General features: G+C 41.6%; 1 protein-coding gene across 2 annotated transcripts; it reads left to right on the top strand.

Annotated features, from left to right (window-relative positions):
• Positions 1-782: 782 nt before the first annotated feature.
• Positions 783-17,134, top strand: crema (cAMP responsive element modulator a). Of its 2 annotated transcripts, XM_026149892.2 has the most exons (8): positions 807-925; positions 2,576-2,693; positions 2,842-2,970; positions 6,099-6,187; positions 6,287-6,423; positions 9,668-9,856; positions 15,736-15,895; positions 16,330-17,134. In XM_026149892.2, exons 2-8 carry the CDS (start codon positions 2,586-2,588, stop codon positions 16,472-16,474), a joined length of 957 nt encoding a protein of 318 aa, XP_026005677.2. In that variant the 5' UTR covers positions 807-925; positions 2,576-2,585; the 3' UTR covers positions 16,475-17,134. The 2 variants fall into 2 exon arrangements, with proteins under 2 accessions (XP_026005678.2, XP_026005677.2); XM_026149893.2 differs by lacking the exon at positions 2,842-2,970 and having other exon boundaries at positions 783-925.
• The last annotated feature ends 396 nt before the right edge of the window (positions 17,135-17,530 follow it).

The following is a 17,530-nucleotide window of genomic DNA, read 5'->3' as shown; positions in this document are numbered from 1 at the left end:
AACCTCTATTTTGTAACTATAAAACATTATTTGTTCTTTAGATTGTGTGGTCAGTTTATACTCTATACAATCTATTATTATTATTATTAATCACTGTCTATCAAACATCCAGCTGAATTTAAATGCCCAGGGCTATTTGGTTGATTGTGGTAGACATAACTGCCAACACAAGCATCACTTTCTTATTGGAGTCTATGAAGTTTGCACTCTTAAATATAAATTCCGTGTACTCTTAAGTTAAAAAAATATGTCTCAAACAAAATGCAATACATTCCTCTTAATCTGCTTCGGCTTTTCAAAGTGTAATTGCTTCTTACGGGCACTAGAAAGCAGCATTACTTTGCTCTGTAAACATGAGTGTCCAAGTTACAAAACTATCACTGTAGCACTGTTATTGCACACTTCGACTTTTGTTGTTTAATTTGAAATTTCCTTGTTCCGAAAATTGAATGTATGAATATGAATATACTTCTCTTACCATGCTAAATTAAAACAATTACCCTTTTGAAAACTTTAACATAAAGGGGTCGAGTTAAGCTGTAGCTATGACTGTTTTTCGGAAACAATTTATTTCAAACATTTCGCGGACACATACACGGTAGAAAAACTAAAAGATAGACATTTGAATTAATTTCCAGATTCTAAGATCTTATGTGTGGCGTCTTCCCGTGAAATTCCTGCATTCTGTTGACTTAAAGCAAGAATTTAGCCACGGCTCGTTTTTTTCGCCCGCCGAGTGTAAACAAGGAAGCAGGAAGGAGTGAATGCTCTCGCTCCACCTCGACACTCTTCGGCGTTAAACTGACTCGCCTGTCGACATTTTCGGCACAGCATCATCAGCGCTGACGTGGAAACTACGTGAGCGAAGGCACGGGCCGTTCACCCATACTGTCATTAGTGACGACTCAGGCTACGTAAAACTTCGGTAAGTCGCTGCAAAGCTGTCACATTTTTGGTCAGCGCCAGTCGGGCAGAGTCGAAGGAAAATGTGCAAATACATCTTCGGTGCGAAACGCTCCATTAAAGCCTAATTTTGTAACCACAGCTGATAAATTGCCGACCATCATGGAGTTAAACAAAATGTTCTCAACTGTCAGCAGTTCCTCTCTGAAGTTTACTGAGCTAAGTCAAGTCAGGCGGAATAGATGTCGGAAGTGGAGTGGACGCGACCTCTTCAAAATAAAAATCCTAAGCCCAACTACGTAAAATATTCTAAAATATCCAATGTGAAGACTTTGGTTTTTTTTTATTCCAAATTCGTCATGTGTAACACAATTTATTTTAAAATTGTATTAAAATATGTTGCTCAAAATAAAAGTCCAACATTTGTCAAATTTTCACCCCGTAAGGTCTGCCCTTAAAACGGAAGTCCATTTTGTCCCCTATTTTTTCTTAGTTCAACCGACAAAGCTCTGTTGTAACTGCGTGTAATTTGTTTTACTTGAAACGTTAAAAAGTGGCTGTCTTGTTAACAAATATGGGTGCTGCTTTAAGAAAAATTCCCACATCTCGAAATATATTAAAACGGGTTCAGGACATTTCTAGGGCAAACGGCTGTGGATTGCTAATTAAATTTTATTGAAATGTTTCAGATTTTCACTAGTAAGAAACTTCAGAGTTTGCCATCAGTAGAAGAGAATAAACAGTTTGAGGCTAGTCTAAAAGGCAGGGCTCTGTGGCTCATCATGAGGGTCCTTGATGTGTATATGTAAATATTAATGCTTTCCAGTTATGATGCTGGCTGTTTACATCAGTCCAATTTTTGTTGCAGAGACCCTGTAAAAATAGAATTAGAATCCCTCCATTTGTTTAGTTTTGACACTGCAGCCAGCCTCTAATTTGAAGCAAACCTCTTTTAATTTTCTAAAACCCAGTTGGACACAAATCTTTACAGCCTTTCATTGTCATTGTTGCCCTCTAACAAAATTGTACTCGAGTTTGTAACAGTCTGTCGTCCAAATTGTGAAAAAAAAGCCTAAATTCAGTCAGCCAGCTTCACCTGGTGGCTGCCACACTAAATGAGCTTGCTAGTTATATAATGCAAATTTGTTACAAGCTGAAAAACACTTACTCTCAGCACAGATCTTCGGACAAATAATTTGGAGTGTTTTCACTTCATTTATTTCTGTTGGCTCTGTCTTCTCAAATTGTATTTCAGACTCACTGATTGAGGAGCATTCAGTTCACCATCTCATTATTCTGCACTTCATTACAGTGCAGTTAATGTTGTTATTTCTGCCTCTATGCACCCGGCTGTCTGGATATTTTTTGCGTGTCAGTTAAGCTTGAACGGAATCGTACTGAACAAAGTAATTAAGTGCAGATAGAACACTTATAACACAATATAAAAATATAACACAGGTCTTGTAAGCACAAGACAATTCTTGCCGATATTCCAAGGTTAAATGTCTATCTGTAGCCAATGTTTAATGAATACTGAGGGGGAAATTGGACTGCAAAAACACATTTATTTGTCTTTTACCTGTGTAATGATGTTAGAGAAGAAAACATTAGGATTGCCTTTGTCTGCTTCAGTTGTATCATTATTAATTTGCCCGTCCATCTGTCTGTCTAGGTGAGCGACTATGGATAGCTCCGTATCGTCTCAGCTGGACAGAAGTTTAAATGACTCATTGACAGATGGAGAGGAAAACCAGAGTGAAACCAGCCCTTCTCCTGCAGCTGCTGCTCAGGTGCACACATGCGCGGTTAGGAAGTGTTTGGTGGTTTTAACCGGAAGAGAACAAACAAACTTTAAGATGTGTTCAGAGACAAGAGGTGTTCAGACACTCAAGTCTAACTGTTGCAGGCAAACATTCATCATTTCATGTGTGCCTGCAGGCGTCACTAGCAGAAGAGTCTTCCGGTGTGACTGTTGTTCAGCTGCCTGGTCAGACAGTTCAAATCCAGGGGGTCATCCAGGCCCCGCAGGCCTCTGTTATACAATCACCACAAGTTCAGACTGTCCAGGTGAGGGCCCATGCTTGCCTCAGAACTCATTTGAACTCTTTTAATGGATGACTCAGTGTTTCACATCAGAGAATAGCTTTGTCAATACACGCAAAATTTAATTTCAGTTCCAAATTTTAACTGGAGACTAATGAAACATCTGTATGCAGTAAGCAAAGTAGTTAGAGGCTCCTATGGGTCATGCCAGAGTCAGAACCCAAGTCAATCAGGAGACTGAAGTCAACTCTTAGCCAAGTTGCCAGTCTCTCAGGGTGGGTCTCAGGTCTTACATAATTCAAGATATGATCAGGTCAGACGTTTCAGAGCAAGTTTCAAGTCCATTAGGATAAGTCCAGATTATGCCTCAAGTCACTGAAAACAAGTCCCGACAAATCTTAAGTCAAGTCGAGCCTCCAGTAACACCTCGAGTCATTTGAACATGTTTCAAGATGAGTATCTCTGTCAAAGCACTCCTGATGCAAATGCTCTAGTAAGATGAACATTTAAGCCACAAAGCCTGACAATAACACCTAGAAAAGCAGTAAATACTGTCCTCACTCTGCTCTGTACACTAATTTAGATCGAGATCAATATCTTGGTCAATGAACTTGTAACTGCTGTGTACAAGGCACACTGCAGGGCTTATGGTTTAATGTAGTGCATCTGTTAATAGGATTCAAGCGAGCGGCAGGAACTGAGGTTTAAGCTCATCAGTCTAACCTTCACTCTCAGGAGATGTTGTGTCTCGTTTAGATGACTGCTGTAGAGCTGCAGATGCATCAGATAACAGTGATCTGTCATGTGAAAATGCTGGCAAGAAGTTATTAATATTATTGTATTGAGGACCAGTGTCTAGAAGTATAGGGCCTGAGAAAGGAAACAGTGGTTAAAATGGAGAAGCAGACTTTTCTCTACTGTGCAGCTTTGTTTGCAAAGCAGAGGTTACTTTGTCGTCTCATGGAAAGTATTTTTTCAAGGAAATTAGCATGAAAATAGATTATATCTTTGAAATGCACAGTCAGCTGGCATAGATCTACACCACAACGTGGTTTTGTTGACTGGTTTCAAACTACTCTGTACTTCTTATCTGTGAAACTATCAGTAGCAAGTTTGACTTGTTGCCGATTGACTGCTGGTATTAGCTGTATGTTTCCAGTAATAACTGTTATTTAAATAAATCCTGCATCAGTAAGTCTTAACGTAAGACTCTGATTGAGTGCCATTAAACATCTGGAGGATGCAAAACATCCTGTTTAAAGTCAGCACTAACACTGTGTGCGTAACAGCACAGCACAGTTATTTCTTGCTTTAAATTTGCTTCCAGAGCATAAAGCTAACAAGCTTAGTTCCAGCCTCCACTCTATTACAAATTAATGGACACACCTCTGTTTAACCCGGCACCTTTGTCTGGTACAGATATTATCCTAATGTACATTCATTACACAGCAGCGTGAGTCATAAAAGCCCTTTGGCTTATGACACATTACCAGGTTGACTTTGTTATTATTCCCACAGTATGTTTCAGTTGGGAAAACAAACAAATGCTTGAGGGGAGAAAGGTGGTAACTTTTTTTTTGCAAATAATTGTGCAGAATATACAGTGCTGTGCACTTTATATGTTGTTTCTAAAAAGCCAGACTTTCTTGTAATTTGAAAGTGGCTTGAACCACAGTTCTCCAGTGTTTCTGAAAGTTTTTTCATTTGGACTTTGACTGCTTTTCACTCATTCATAGTTCAAACCTTGTACCTGACCAATTTCAGGATTTATGATTTTTTTTAATTTGTTTTTGCTTAACACTGATCTATGAATCACTCGAACATAAAACAGGCACCCATCTCAAGGGATAAAGCAGTGCTGTGTCAACACATTACAGACAACTTAGCAGTGAACCAATGTAAATCATATCTTCAGGCACTTTGTTGCAAACAACCTACTGCAAAGGCACATCATTTTATTCCAATTTCTTTAGTTGAATCTGTGAAAAATGTCAACAACAAGAGTTTGATGGACATCGAGATATATATCTCACCAAGGTGATTCCTAAAGAGTTGAGTCCTTGATATCAGCCACAAAGTTGGCATATCTTGGGATTGTGTGGACAGATGGAGGAAAAAAAAAGAAGTGGCAGGCCTAAAAAATCTATTCATGTCCTTAGGAAATAGGGAAAAAATTCTGTAAATACTCAATGCATCAGGCCTTCCAGTTGACCCATCTACTGTCAGTTTAAGCCTCATCAGAAATGTCTCAGTGGAAGAATTGGGCCAATCTTAAGGAAGGGAAGTAGAAAGAAATAGCTCAGTTATGCAAGATTGCACAGGAGCTTGGTTGAAAATCAACATGGTGAGTCTTACAGAGTGATGAATCCAAATTTGACATTTTTGGTTAAAATCATAATCAATATGTGCGGAGGAGGTCAAGAGAGAGGGGCAACAGTGAGTGTGTGTCATGGGTTAGGACTCCATGTCAGTCAGTGGTGTTGGGGATCTTGTGAAAATTGTTGGAATTAAGAATGCAGACTAGTACCTCTCTATACACTGCCAATGGAGTAAAACATAGCTGGATGGAAAAAGACACAATGAATCAATATCAGTCATGGATTAGCCTCCCCAGAGCTAAGACCTCAATATTACAGAGGTGGTGTTGGATCATCATGACCAAGAACAGAACAAAAGGCAACAAATACCTAAAAAAAAAAGAGCTTTGAATGTCCTTTAAGAAGCCTGGAGACTTAAAAAAAGTTACAAAAAAGCTTTCGCTAAGAGTTTAAGCTTGTTAGAAATGTAAAAACTCAGTTTTTGCCTTTTATACTGTATTTCCATATATATTTGCACACTTCAATACATAATTTTCCCTGGAAAACTATAAAGAAATCAAGAGTGGCAAGACTTTTGCGCACTACAGTTATTGTCTCTTGTGACATGCAATGCGTTGAAAAGAGTAGGGCTTGAAAAAATGCAGCTCAAATTCCTTCTTTGACGTCATCTTTGTCTCTCACAAACACCTCCCAGTGTTCTACAAAAGACAGTGTGTGGAAAGATACACCCACTCAGTGACAACATTTAGCACAAATGATGTTGCCAAAATAATTTAAAAAAGAAAACAATGTGGATTACTCATCACTATTAATTACTGCCTGCTTTTTACTCAGATTGCTACTGTAGCAGAACTGGAGGATGACGAGTCAGTAACAGACACACAGAAAAGGCGGGAGCTTCTCTCCAGGCGTCCTTCATATTGGTGAGAGGATATGAAGAGTAAGATAAATTGTGATATATGTCATAAAAAGTCTGCTAGTGTTAAAAGGTCTTTATGAAAATACTTTATTTTGTTTGGCAGGAAAATTTTGAATGAGCTTTCCTCCAACTCACTGGCAGTTCCTAAAATTGAAGAGGAAAAGACGGAGGATGAAGTGACAGTTTCCAACTCCCCCACAGTGCCAACCTCCATCTACCAGACCAGCTCCGGACAATACAGTCAGTACACACGAGAATGGTCCACTCACTAGAGAGTCATCTTCAGCATTTTCTGCTCTGGAACATACATTTACAGAACTGTGCAAAAGAGTTTTAGCCACACTTCACTATTTATACCGTGCTTCCAAGGAGCCTGTAATTTTTAAAGTGGTCTTGAGTAATAGTTGTCCAGGCATTTTCTTTAGATATTGGCAGCTTTTTCACTTCTTTTCGATCCAGTTCTTGTTCCTGACCATTTCTGTTTCTTTCTTTCTTCATGAATCCAATTAACACTGACCTATGAGCTATGGGGAACGCTTCATGAAGTCTGTTAAAAGAAATTAAAAGAAAGCTTGCCTAACAGAGTTCAGGCTGTGCTGAAGAACAAAGGCGGTCATACCAAATATTGATTTTCAAATTTGTTAAATTTGTAAAAACTCTGTTTTTGCCTTGTGTACCAAATTCCCATTCATGTTTTAAATGTTTCCCAGAAAATATAAAGAAGTGAGAGTGGCTCAATAAACCGACCAAAACCAGAGCAAAAGTCCCACAAAAAGGGCGCAAAAAGCCCATGAAAGGCACTAAAGCTCCGGAGACAGTTCTCAAAACTTTCCGGGGGCCGACCTGGAGGGTGACAGCACAAAAGTCCACAGTTAAGTAGTTCAGGGGGTCGTTCTGGAGGTCGATAGCATAACAGTTCATAGTTCAAAGGTTCAGGGGGCCGGCCACGAGGAAGGAGGCAGTGGCGAAGCAGGTATGGCTGGCCACACTCGGGCGGCTTGGCTGGCGGCCGGCGGCGACGTGGACAAGACCCGTCGGGTGGCTTGGTGGGTGTACAGGCTGTTTTGACAGGCCCCGGAAACAGCCATGCTGGACGTGGCTTGGCAGGCGAGACGAGCAGAGGTGTGGTGTCGACCTCTGGCTGGGCCGTGGCAGGACCAGGCGAGGCAGGACCAGATAATGGCGCTGCAGTCGACGGCATGGAAGGATGCTGGACGGGCTTGGCTGAACCTCCAGCTGGCGCAACAGGACCAGGCGAGGCAGGGCCAGCAGGTGCGGAGACCTCTGGCTGAGGCGAGGCAGGGCCAGACGCAGCAGAGGCAGAGGCCGGACATGGCGAGGCTGAAGACTCTGATGAGGCCGGACATGGCGAGGCTGAAGACTCTGATGAGGCCGGACATGGCGAGGCTGAAGACTCTGATGAGGCCGGACATGGCGAGGCTGAAGACTCTGATGAGGCCGGACATGGCGAGGCTGAAGACTCTGATGAGGCCGGACCAGGCGAGGCTGAAGACTCTGATGAGGCTGGACCAGGCGAGGCTGAAGACTCTGATGAGGCTGGACCAGGCGAGGCTGAAGACTCTGAGGCTGGACCAGGCGAGGCTGAAGCAGAACCAGGTGACAGTGAGGCAGCCGCAGGTGGTGGCTGGACGGGCTCCTCGGGCCCCCCAGCTGACGTGGCAGGAGGCTGCGTAAGTTGCAGCAACACACAGTCTATAGTGGGTGAGATGAGTTCGTATAAGTTCTCAGACTGAGGTGTAGCAGAACCAGGCGAGGTGTCGTCCTCAGGCTGAGGCGCAGAAGCAGCAGGCGGTAGCGCAGCAGGTGGTGGTCCTGCAGGTGGCGGCACTACAGCCACAGGTGGTGAAGCAGAAGGTGGCCGGACGGGCTCCTCGGGCCCGCCAGCTAACGTGGCGTGAAACTGGACGGGCTCCTCGGGCCCCCCAGCTGACGTGACGTGAGGCCGGACGGGCTCCTCGGGCCCTCCAGCTGACGTGACGTGAGGCCGGACGGGCTCCTCGGGCCCCCCAGCTGACGTGACGTGAGGCCGGACGGGCTCCTCGGGCCCTCCAGCTGACGTGGCGTGAGGCCGAACGGGCTCCTCGGGCCCTCCAGCTGACGTGGCGTGAGGCTGAACGGGCTCCTCGGGCCCTCCAGCTGACGTGGCATGAAGCTGGACGGGCTCCTCGGGCCCTCCAGCAGTGGAAGAAAACTGCTCCGCTGCTCGGGATTGCTGACGGCGTGAACGCCGTTTTCTCCGGGAAGGAGGGGGAGGAGACGTGCCAGCCCGCGAATCCTCCAGCGGACCGGGCTGAACCTCCTCCGAGTCTTCATAGTGGAGAGGCCGATCCGGGCGGATGTGTACGGTGGAAACGAGGAAGTCCTGGATGAGAGGGTTTAGCGTGCCAAATAGCCAGGGAAGTCCAGAAACCATCCTCTGCAGACGGATGGCTAACTCCTCCTGGTACTCTTCAAAGGGCAGCGCAAACCATTCCTGGCATAGAAACTCCACCGCATAGATCATGTCCTCCCGGAGCTCAGCGGAGGGATTATGAGTTGCTGGGTCCATTGTCTGGTTGCGTCCTTCTGTCACAGTAAGGCTGTGTGCAGGCAAGAGTAGGACCCAAACGCAAACTCACAGAGTCAAAAGTTAAACTCAAAAAACACAGCTTTATTGCTGGCGTGGAGTGGGACACGAAAAACAATACAAAATAAACTAAACTGGGAAAAACTAAAGCACAAGGAGCCACAGGGAAAAATCACACAGCTATGATGGAGGACGCAACACTGACAAAGAGAAACATGGGGCTTAAATACACTGAGGGATAACGAGGGGGAATGAGCCACAGGAGGAGAGCACAGCTGAGAGTAATTAAGCAGGACGAGGCAAGGGAAACAAAACTAGAAACATTAACATAGAACAGACTGTGAAAGTAAAACAGGAAACACACTGACGGAACTCAAGACGTGGACTTAACAGACTGGGGGAGACAGAACATAGGGATCTGAAACATGGAACAGAAAGGCACAGTAGATCAACATGAACATAACGCCACAGGGGAAGAGTAAAACTGAACACGATGAACACAGAAACACCAGACCTCTTCACAATAAAACAGGAAACATAATGAGACGTAGACATGACAACCCAAACTTCACAATGTAAGACACAGACATGAAACACATGAAAAGCAGGGGAGATTTACCATAGTTTGAAACACGAGGGGGAAATAATAAGAACTAGAAACACTTAAGCATGATAACAAATGAACTTAGGAACCTGAAGGGCTTACATAAACTAAAACATCAAAATGAACTAAAACTCAAAACACTGGGTCATAAGACCCAGGATCGTGACATATAGAGCTTTATGGCTCCTGTTAGGACCATAAAGCTCTGTGAGCTATTGGAGCACAGAAAATCAAATTTCAAGCATTAGATGTTACTATTTCTTCATTCTAACTTCATGAAATCCCCTACACAGTTGCAATCACCCAAGGGAGAGCCATCCAGTTGTCCAGCCCTGGGGTTCCAGGTCTACAGGGGGTCCAGAACCTGCCAGTAACAAGTAGTCCCACCCCACAGCCTGGAGCCACTGTCTTACAGTGTGCAGCTCAGCCTGGAGATTCTCCACAGCAGCTCTTTATCCAGGGAGGACAGGTACTCATCCAAGGTAGGGTGCAACTTTGAATTTATATCAGAAACATCCTTTACGAAACAGCAGCATACATGTTGGGGTGTAAATATTGAATGTTTTGGCTTTTTCTAACGGCACCTCAGATTTTTATTTATTTATTTTCTCCACAGATATAAGCCATAAATGATAGCAGAGATCAAAATCTGTGTAAAAAAATAATAATATGGTAATCCCCATCTGACATCGTGGGATTAAGGACTCAATAAATTATGGGATGTTTCTCAGTGAAAACATGCAAGACCCTTTGTAACAGTAATTCGTCCTACAGACAGTAAATTGTATCTCAAAAAACATTTGAGATTCATAACTCTGCAATATTAAAGTTTCATTAGGATTTCCATTACGTTCCACAAATGTGTCCACACCACTTGGATTCATTGTGCAATATATTCATCTTTTACTTTCAGTGATTTCTTAAGCAAGTTTGTAAAAAATTGCCTCAAGTTCATTTCTTACTTTGAACACAGCTGCAGTTCCATCTTCAAAGCACCAAAAAGATGATTATTTGTTCTGAGTAAGTGCTTGAATTCATCAAGATGTGGTGAAGGCTTACTCATCTGCTCTACTCCAAGCCACTCTCTTTCTTCTTTAGTTAAGATATCTCTCTGTCCAGCTGCTGTTGACCATGTTGTGTTGTCAGGTCTAATCTCTTGCTTCATATCGAAAGTAACACATAGCTCAGCAAAGAGCTTATCGCTGTCATCTGGCAGAACTTGGAGCCTCTGGTACCTGTTAAAGGACACGAATAGGTCAGTTTTGGTTTTTTGGACAAAGGGTTAATGACTGCCTGAAGTCTAAAACTATGGACATTACAGGTGATGATTTTCTTCCCTTGAGTTTCTGCTTGTTTGTGGATCTTTCTGCATTGAGTTTTGTATTTAACTGAACAGGATGCTCTGTTGGGTTGAGATCAGGTGACTGACTCGTCCATTGAACAATGTCCCATTTCTTTGATTGATAAACTCTTGGGTTGGTCTTGCAGTATGGTTTGGATTAGTATCCTTTTGCACCACGAAGTGCTGGCTAATCCGTTTTGTAGTGTTTGAGTGAATCTAAGAAGAGAGTATAGCTCTGCATACTGAAGAATCCCCCCCTGCTACTTCTGTAATCATCAGTAAATACCCTGAACCACCTTGAGTGGGCTCCTGTTTTCATTGGGTTTAAAAAAAAATTCTGTCTTTCTTTCATGTCCTTTTTGAAATTCAGCTACAACGGTCTTTCTGATGTTGCACTTCAGCCTCAACACCATGCAAACTAAACCCTTTAACCTGAAGATCAAAGTAATGAATAGGAAAAAGAACAGAATTAAGTTGTTTTCTGTGAAGGAGCTGGTTGTGCTCAACGCTTGTTAACCTGAAGTTAACTGGATAAAACTGCTGACTTTTCATTTTAAGCTAGTTAGGACGAGGGAAGTTTTCAATATCTGATCATTTTTTGCTGATATTAAGATGAACACACAAAAGGCGAACTAACCCATTCATTTACTCTCATTGACTTGTTCATAATAGTAAATCTGTGGTTTGAGAACTGATGCTTTAAGAAAATAATTGCATTCAGAACATCCGAAACATGTTAATTAGAAGGTGAAGTTCTAGTTTGATTTACAGTCAATGATAAGATCAAAGTAGCACTCGCCCATGCGCTTGACTTATCAGCAGAGGTTCCAAAAGTACAGAAAGTCTGTACTTAAGTAGAAGTGCAGATACTATTGTTAAAAAATACTCCAGTAAAAGATGAAGTAGTGATTCCACTTGTTTACTCAAGTAAAAGTGAAAAGGTACAGGCTCTGAAATTGACTCAAAGTAAGAAAGTAAAAAGTATCTCTTTAAAGGACATTTCTACCAGCTACTTTTATGCAAAGCTAACTGAAACTTGCCATATTGATGTAATAAGAAAATAATATTAGTGGTTTATTTTAGTCTAAAATTTCATTCTTATAAATATTCTTATCTTGAATCAGATTAGCAGAAAGTGAGCAGAAAAAATTAAGGAAATAAAAGAAAATGCCTCTGCTTTCTGTTGCCTGCACTGTAGAGGGTGACTTTGACTCTAAACAGAAGAACAGTAGATGTGGGGTTTAAACTGTTTATCCCGCAATAACATATTTCCATGCAACCTTTAAATAACACAGATAGTTCTACCTCATAGACATAATGTTACATGTGACCAACCTTTATCTGATGTAAAAGCATGAGGACTTACATGTAAGCTTTAAATTTGCAGTTCAAATTGCAGGTTCAAATGGGTTTGATGTTTGAAGGCCTGGAGTGACGTGAAATAGTAACTCCCCTCTGATGCATTAAAGCAAGAGTAATGAGCCGGTTTTGAAAATGTAAGAAGTAGAAAGAGTAAAAGTAAAAAGTTGTCGGGAAAAAAACTACAATTAAAGTACAGATACCTGAAACAGTATTTGTAATTCGTTACTTCATACTCTGCTTTTCAGGGACTGTTCGTTGTATACTTTCACAGAGTCACATGCACTGACATCGTGTTTCATACCCTATGATCATAACCGATAGTTTTGCAGTGTAATAGCTGATGAATGTCTCATATTAGTGGTCAGGTTTCAGTTCATGTAGGTGCCTTTTCAGTAACTCAGTAACTCTGCCTGACACTGTGTTATTTACCTTATCAGTCCATAAGTCCATATCCAGCTGGCACAAACAGAACCACCTATGTGCTTGGGCTAATTCGTTCCTTCCAGCTGAAGAGCTCTGTATTAACAACAAAGCTAATAGAGCTGCTCAGCAGCAGGGCTGTGGATGTACTAATAGTTAATCAGGATTGTTTTAACCATGGTGAAAAGTCATAGAAACATTTTTTACGCATGTTGCTATTACTAAGAGGTTCAGAGTTTCCCTTTTTGAATTGATTTCAGAATCAATGGTTAACCAACAATAATCAATGTTGCTTGCTGTCTTTATTTTCATTCCTCTGGTATTCTTTTCTCGATATTACCAGGAGTTAGAGTGCAGGTTTTTGTCTAAAGTGAAAGCCCTGCAAATGTTAGGCTGAGCTGTGATAAATTTAAACCTGTGACAGTGCCAAGAATTGTCAAATAAAAAAAGTAAAATAAAAATAATGCATGATCCTCCTAATTAGTAACACCATAAATTTCACTCACGTCCTTTCCATCCTGGCTGCTGATTTTCCCACCAAAGACCCGTCAGGCAACTAAGTGGTTAATATTGTTTTGACAGGTTTGGTTAAATAACTGTTTTGTAGAATTCAGCAGGATAAGTAATGGACGTTTGCTTAAACTTGAAAAAAATGTAAAACCTTCATTATCCATGTTTACTATTTTCTTACTTCCTTAACACTTTCCAAAACACACACACACACACACACACACACACACACACACACACACACACACACACACACACACACATAACTTGAATCAGGGAGCTCAACAGTTTGCATGGCAGCCGCTTGGGACACAATATCCTCTTGTTTGTTGAACGTCGCTCTAGTTGCGTCACTGGAGCTAAAAATACACCCCCTCAGCTACCGCCCTCCCCCCATTAGCTCCCCCGCCTTCCCTGCCTCCCTCCCTCCGTTCCTGCCTGGCTCACATTGTGTTTCTGTACTTCAGTTACTCATCTGCAGGAGGGGAGGGTGGGAGGAACTCTAATCCAGGGTGTTTTACTGACTTCAGCGGGCAGTAGTGATGTCATTGTGATGTCAATGCCTGTAATTGTAATCAGGCTGTAAAGTTGGCAAGTGAGCACTCTGATACAGAGAGCTGAGAGGAAAGGAGAAGCGGGAGCAAAGGAGATACAAGTAAAGCAGAAAAGGATAGTGGTAGAGGAGAGTTTTTGTAGTGAGGTGTCTCTCTGCCGTGGTGCTGGATTATTGGAAACCAGAGATGGCTGTAACTGGGGATGAGACTGAGTCAGGTAGAGCTTCTTCACATGTTTAATAATGTGTTCTCTGCAACACTCTGACTCTTTTCTCTGTGCTTTTTCGAGAGATATTTGTGCATGTTTTGATTTGATGTATAGCTCTAATTATACCTGAATGTAAGTCCTCTTAAAAATATGCTTTTGGTATTTGGAGCTTCTAATTGCAAGAGGATCTCTTTTATTTAGTAAACTGTGAGAGCAGAAGCTTTTGCATTCAGGGGCATATTTATGAAATTGAAATTACTTTTACTCGACTTTCAATTTCATGCCTTGTGAAAGTAAAGACGAGTCTTTACACAGATCATACTGGTGTCCTTGCAGTTGCAAAACAGGAAAAACACTCATGACAGTTCAGGGTTGAATTCAGATCTAGCAAGTAAACAAGCATTTAGTTAGTATGCTCAGCGTTGCTCCATTCAGACTCTTTCTCGCTGTTGCGAGTATGTTCACACACACACACACACACACACACACACACACACACACACACACACACACACACACACACACACACACACACACAGTCTTTTAATCGCTACAGTGGTTGTTGGGCAGACAGGCAGGGAGGGGGTAATAAGTAAGGGAGAGGTGGGGAGGGGGTGGTAAGATAGTTGGGGGTTTGACGTCACTCCAGTTTCCTGGAACAGAAGCCAGGCAGGGAAGAGAGAATGCAAACGGGCAAGTGAGACGCACGCACTGACGTCAGCACAGCCCGAGTCACTCTGTTATCACAATGAGAGAAAAAGAGACAGACGCTCTGTGTATCTGTGCGTGTATGTGTGTTTGCACCTGCTGTGTCTCTTTCTGAATGAGTGTATGTGTGTGTGTCTGTGTGTGTGTGTGTGTGTGTGTGTGTGTGTGTGTGAACAGCAGGTCAGGGCAGAGCAATGAAACTTCTCAGGAACAAAGTGAAAACGAGAGGGTGAAATGTTACGAGGCAGCAGGCAGAGCAGCACACAGTTGAGTCATGAAAGTGATGACTCAAATCAAGCAGCTCATAAACCACATCCACAGAATCGCTTTGTTTTTTTCAGCCTTCTCCAGAATTAGCATCACTTTCTTTTAAGAATTCGAGAGGCTACCAGTTATCAGTAGCATACAGTGGTTTACAAAAATGTCACCTCCCAAATGCAAGTGCTGTTATCTCGTTAGAGCGATACCAGATCTTGTGAGGAAACAAACGAAACTTATGGGTTTATTCTACTGAGAATAAACGCAGTCATATTGTTTGCAGTTTATCATATGTTTCAGTAAATGTTAGTATAATATAAAGGCAATAATGACTCTCTATTCAAAAATCAAACGGTGAGCAGCTTATTTAGATTGGACAGTCTGATAACAAGTTTTTTATTCTGCACCGCTTCAGGCTATAAAGTTACATTGCATTACATTAGCAATAGCAGGACTGAAGGTGTTTTAGAGTATTTGGACACAGCAGGCCTCTGACCTTTAGTTCCTATGGTTAAAAGCACTTAACTCTGGTCCTAGAGCATAAATTCACGATTTATGAGGGCAAATTAAGTAAAAACAAAAGCAGATCTTACTAATGTCTGCATAAAAAGAACAGAAATAGACTTTATGGTACTTGCTGTGTTGCTTAGTATCCCTCAGAAGTGGGAACTGCTTGACTTTGTATTTCAGCAGCAAAGTTTTGAAGTTTGTTTGTTTGAGCCAACATCTTTTTATTAGAGCTCCTAATTCCTGCTTTTAATGTAATAAAATAATAAGTACAGCATAATGTTAGGACACACCTCAAGAATTTTTCTTAAAAAAAATGCAACATTTTGTATTCTGTGTTAGTCTGATGGTATAAGGATAAATGAAGCAGGTAAAGATTCTTGTACAGATTTAGAGTTTTTATGAGGAAAATATAAAGACAACAAAGATCTACAAAAAGTAAAAGGTTGCAGAATCTTGATCTCCTATTCTTTTGTCTGTATTCATCTACAGCCGCTACTGGAGACATCCCCGCCTACCAGCTTCGTTCACCAAACTCGGGCCTGGCTCAGAGCATTGTAATGGCTGCGTCTCCAGGCAGCATGCAGAACCCCTCATCACAGCACGCCGAGGAGATCACCCGCAAGAGGGAGGTCCGGCTGATGAAAAACAGGTAGGAGCTGAAGTAGAAGTAAAAGATTGTATTTGAGGTGTAAGATCATTCCATGTCAGTAATGGAAATATGATTGCAAGCAAGCAAGGGAATAAATGTTGGGGACCCCCTAATTCATGCATATTGGAAACTTTGACTGAAGTGTTATTGTGCATGTCTGGAGGTTGCTGTTCACACTTTGTGTCAAAGCGACTATTCACAAAAGGTCAAAGCTAAAGATTTCTGCTTTTGTAGGTGATCGGCAGATTTTTTTAAAAATTTGAAAACGAAACACTGCAGCGAATCTCTACGTAAACAGATTCGCGAACTCACGAAACTCAAACTCAAAAGCCTCAGACATTGTTTTCTTTATGGATTGTGCAGACTTGTCTTGACTCTTATATTATATTTTCATCTGGAGACTCATCCAAATTTTTCCTCCATTTCCTCCTCAGGGAAGCAGCTCGTGAGTGCCGCAGGAAAAAGAAAGAGTATGTCAAATGTCTGGAAAACCGTGTGGCTGTGTTGGAAAACCAAAACAAGACCTTGATTGAAGAGCTAAAAGCACTAAAGGACATTTACTGCCACAAAGCTGAGTAGCAGTGGCTGTTTGTGGTCATGGGCTGAAGACAGTTTACAAACTTCTACAGCAAAATAAGACAAAACAAAACAAAAAACCAAAAAAGAAAAAAAAAAGAAAGAAGAAAAGACTCTGGAACAAAAACTACTTTCATCGTCTTTTATTCTCTGCTCACTCAGGCCTGATTTACGCCAAATTTCAGAAGTGTCGTAGGGAAGTCAAATAGCTTGAGCTTGCCAGTTTCGCTCTTGTTCTTATCTTGTGCTCTTTGCATGTGAAGACTCAAGTGTCGTACACATTGTGTTTGCTGTTGCTGTTGCGCACGAGCGAGGCTAACCAATGAGAGCCAGCTGATGAAGAGGAACAGGAAGAGGAAATACAGGTGTTTCCTGAAAATGTTCCGCTCATTTATGGCAATTACGAAAAATCCTTCGAGGGGTCAGCCAGGTCCCGCAACCAGCATGTTTCTCTGAGGTCAGACGAGCTGCTACGCAGATCCATCAGCACTGCGACAAGGCAACTCAAAGTGTGTTTACCTGATTATATGTTATTTATGCTTCTGTTTTTGGTCATTGCATTCCTTCATGCGGTTAAAAAAAAAAGAAAGAAGATTTATCAAGCATTTTGTCTGTAAAGTGGATTTTTGTCATTGTTAGTTTGTTACAAAAGATTTTTTTTTTTAAGAAAACACTGGTAAAGTCAATGAAATCAACATAAAAATCCATTTGCGTTGAAATCTATTTCATACCAATATAGAGAGAGGCATTATCTGAATCACAGTATAGTTTCAAAGAATCAAATAATGTTCAAAAGAATCTTTATTTTTGCATTACTGAAGTGACGTTACAGTACTTGAAGTGAAACGAAAGAGCACAGTTGGACTTTGGAGAAAGCACAGAAAGTAACCAAGGACACGTGTAGATATTAGAGTTTATATTCTATTGCAGTTACCTGAATTTATCCCCCTTAGGGATAAATAAAGTCTTCTGATTCTGATTTCACATAAAAACGTATATATTCTACAAAGATAGTTGTTGTATGTTTTAAAAATTGAAATATCAAATTTGTAAACAATC

This window comes from Astatotilapia calliptera, chromosome 18 (assembly GCF_964374335.1).
Source record: "Astatotilapia calliptera chromosome 18, fAstCal68.1, whole genome shotgun sequence".
In the NCBI taxonomy this organism is placed as follows: domain Eukaryota; kingdom Metazoa; phylum Chordata; class Actinopteri; order Cichliformes; family Cichlidae; genus Astatotilapia; species Astatotilapia calliptera.
This window is presented reverse-complemented; position numbering and strand designations above follow the sequence as displayed.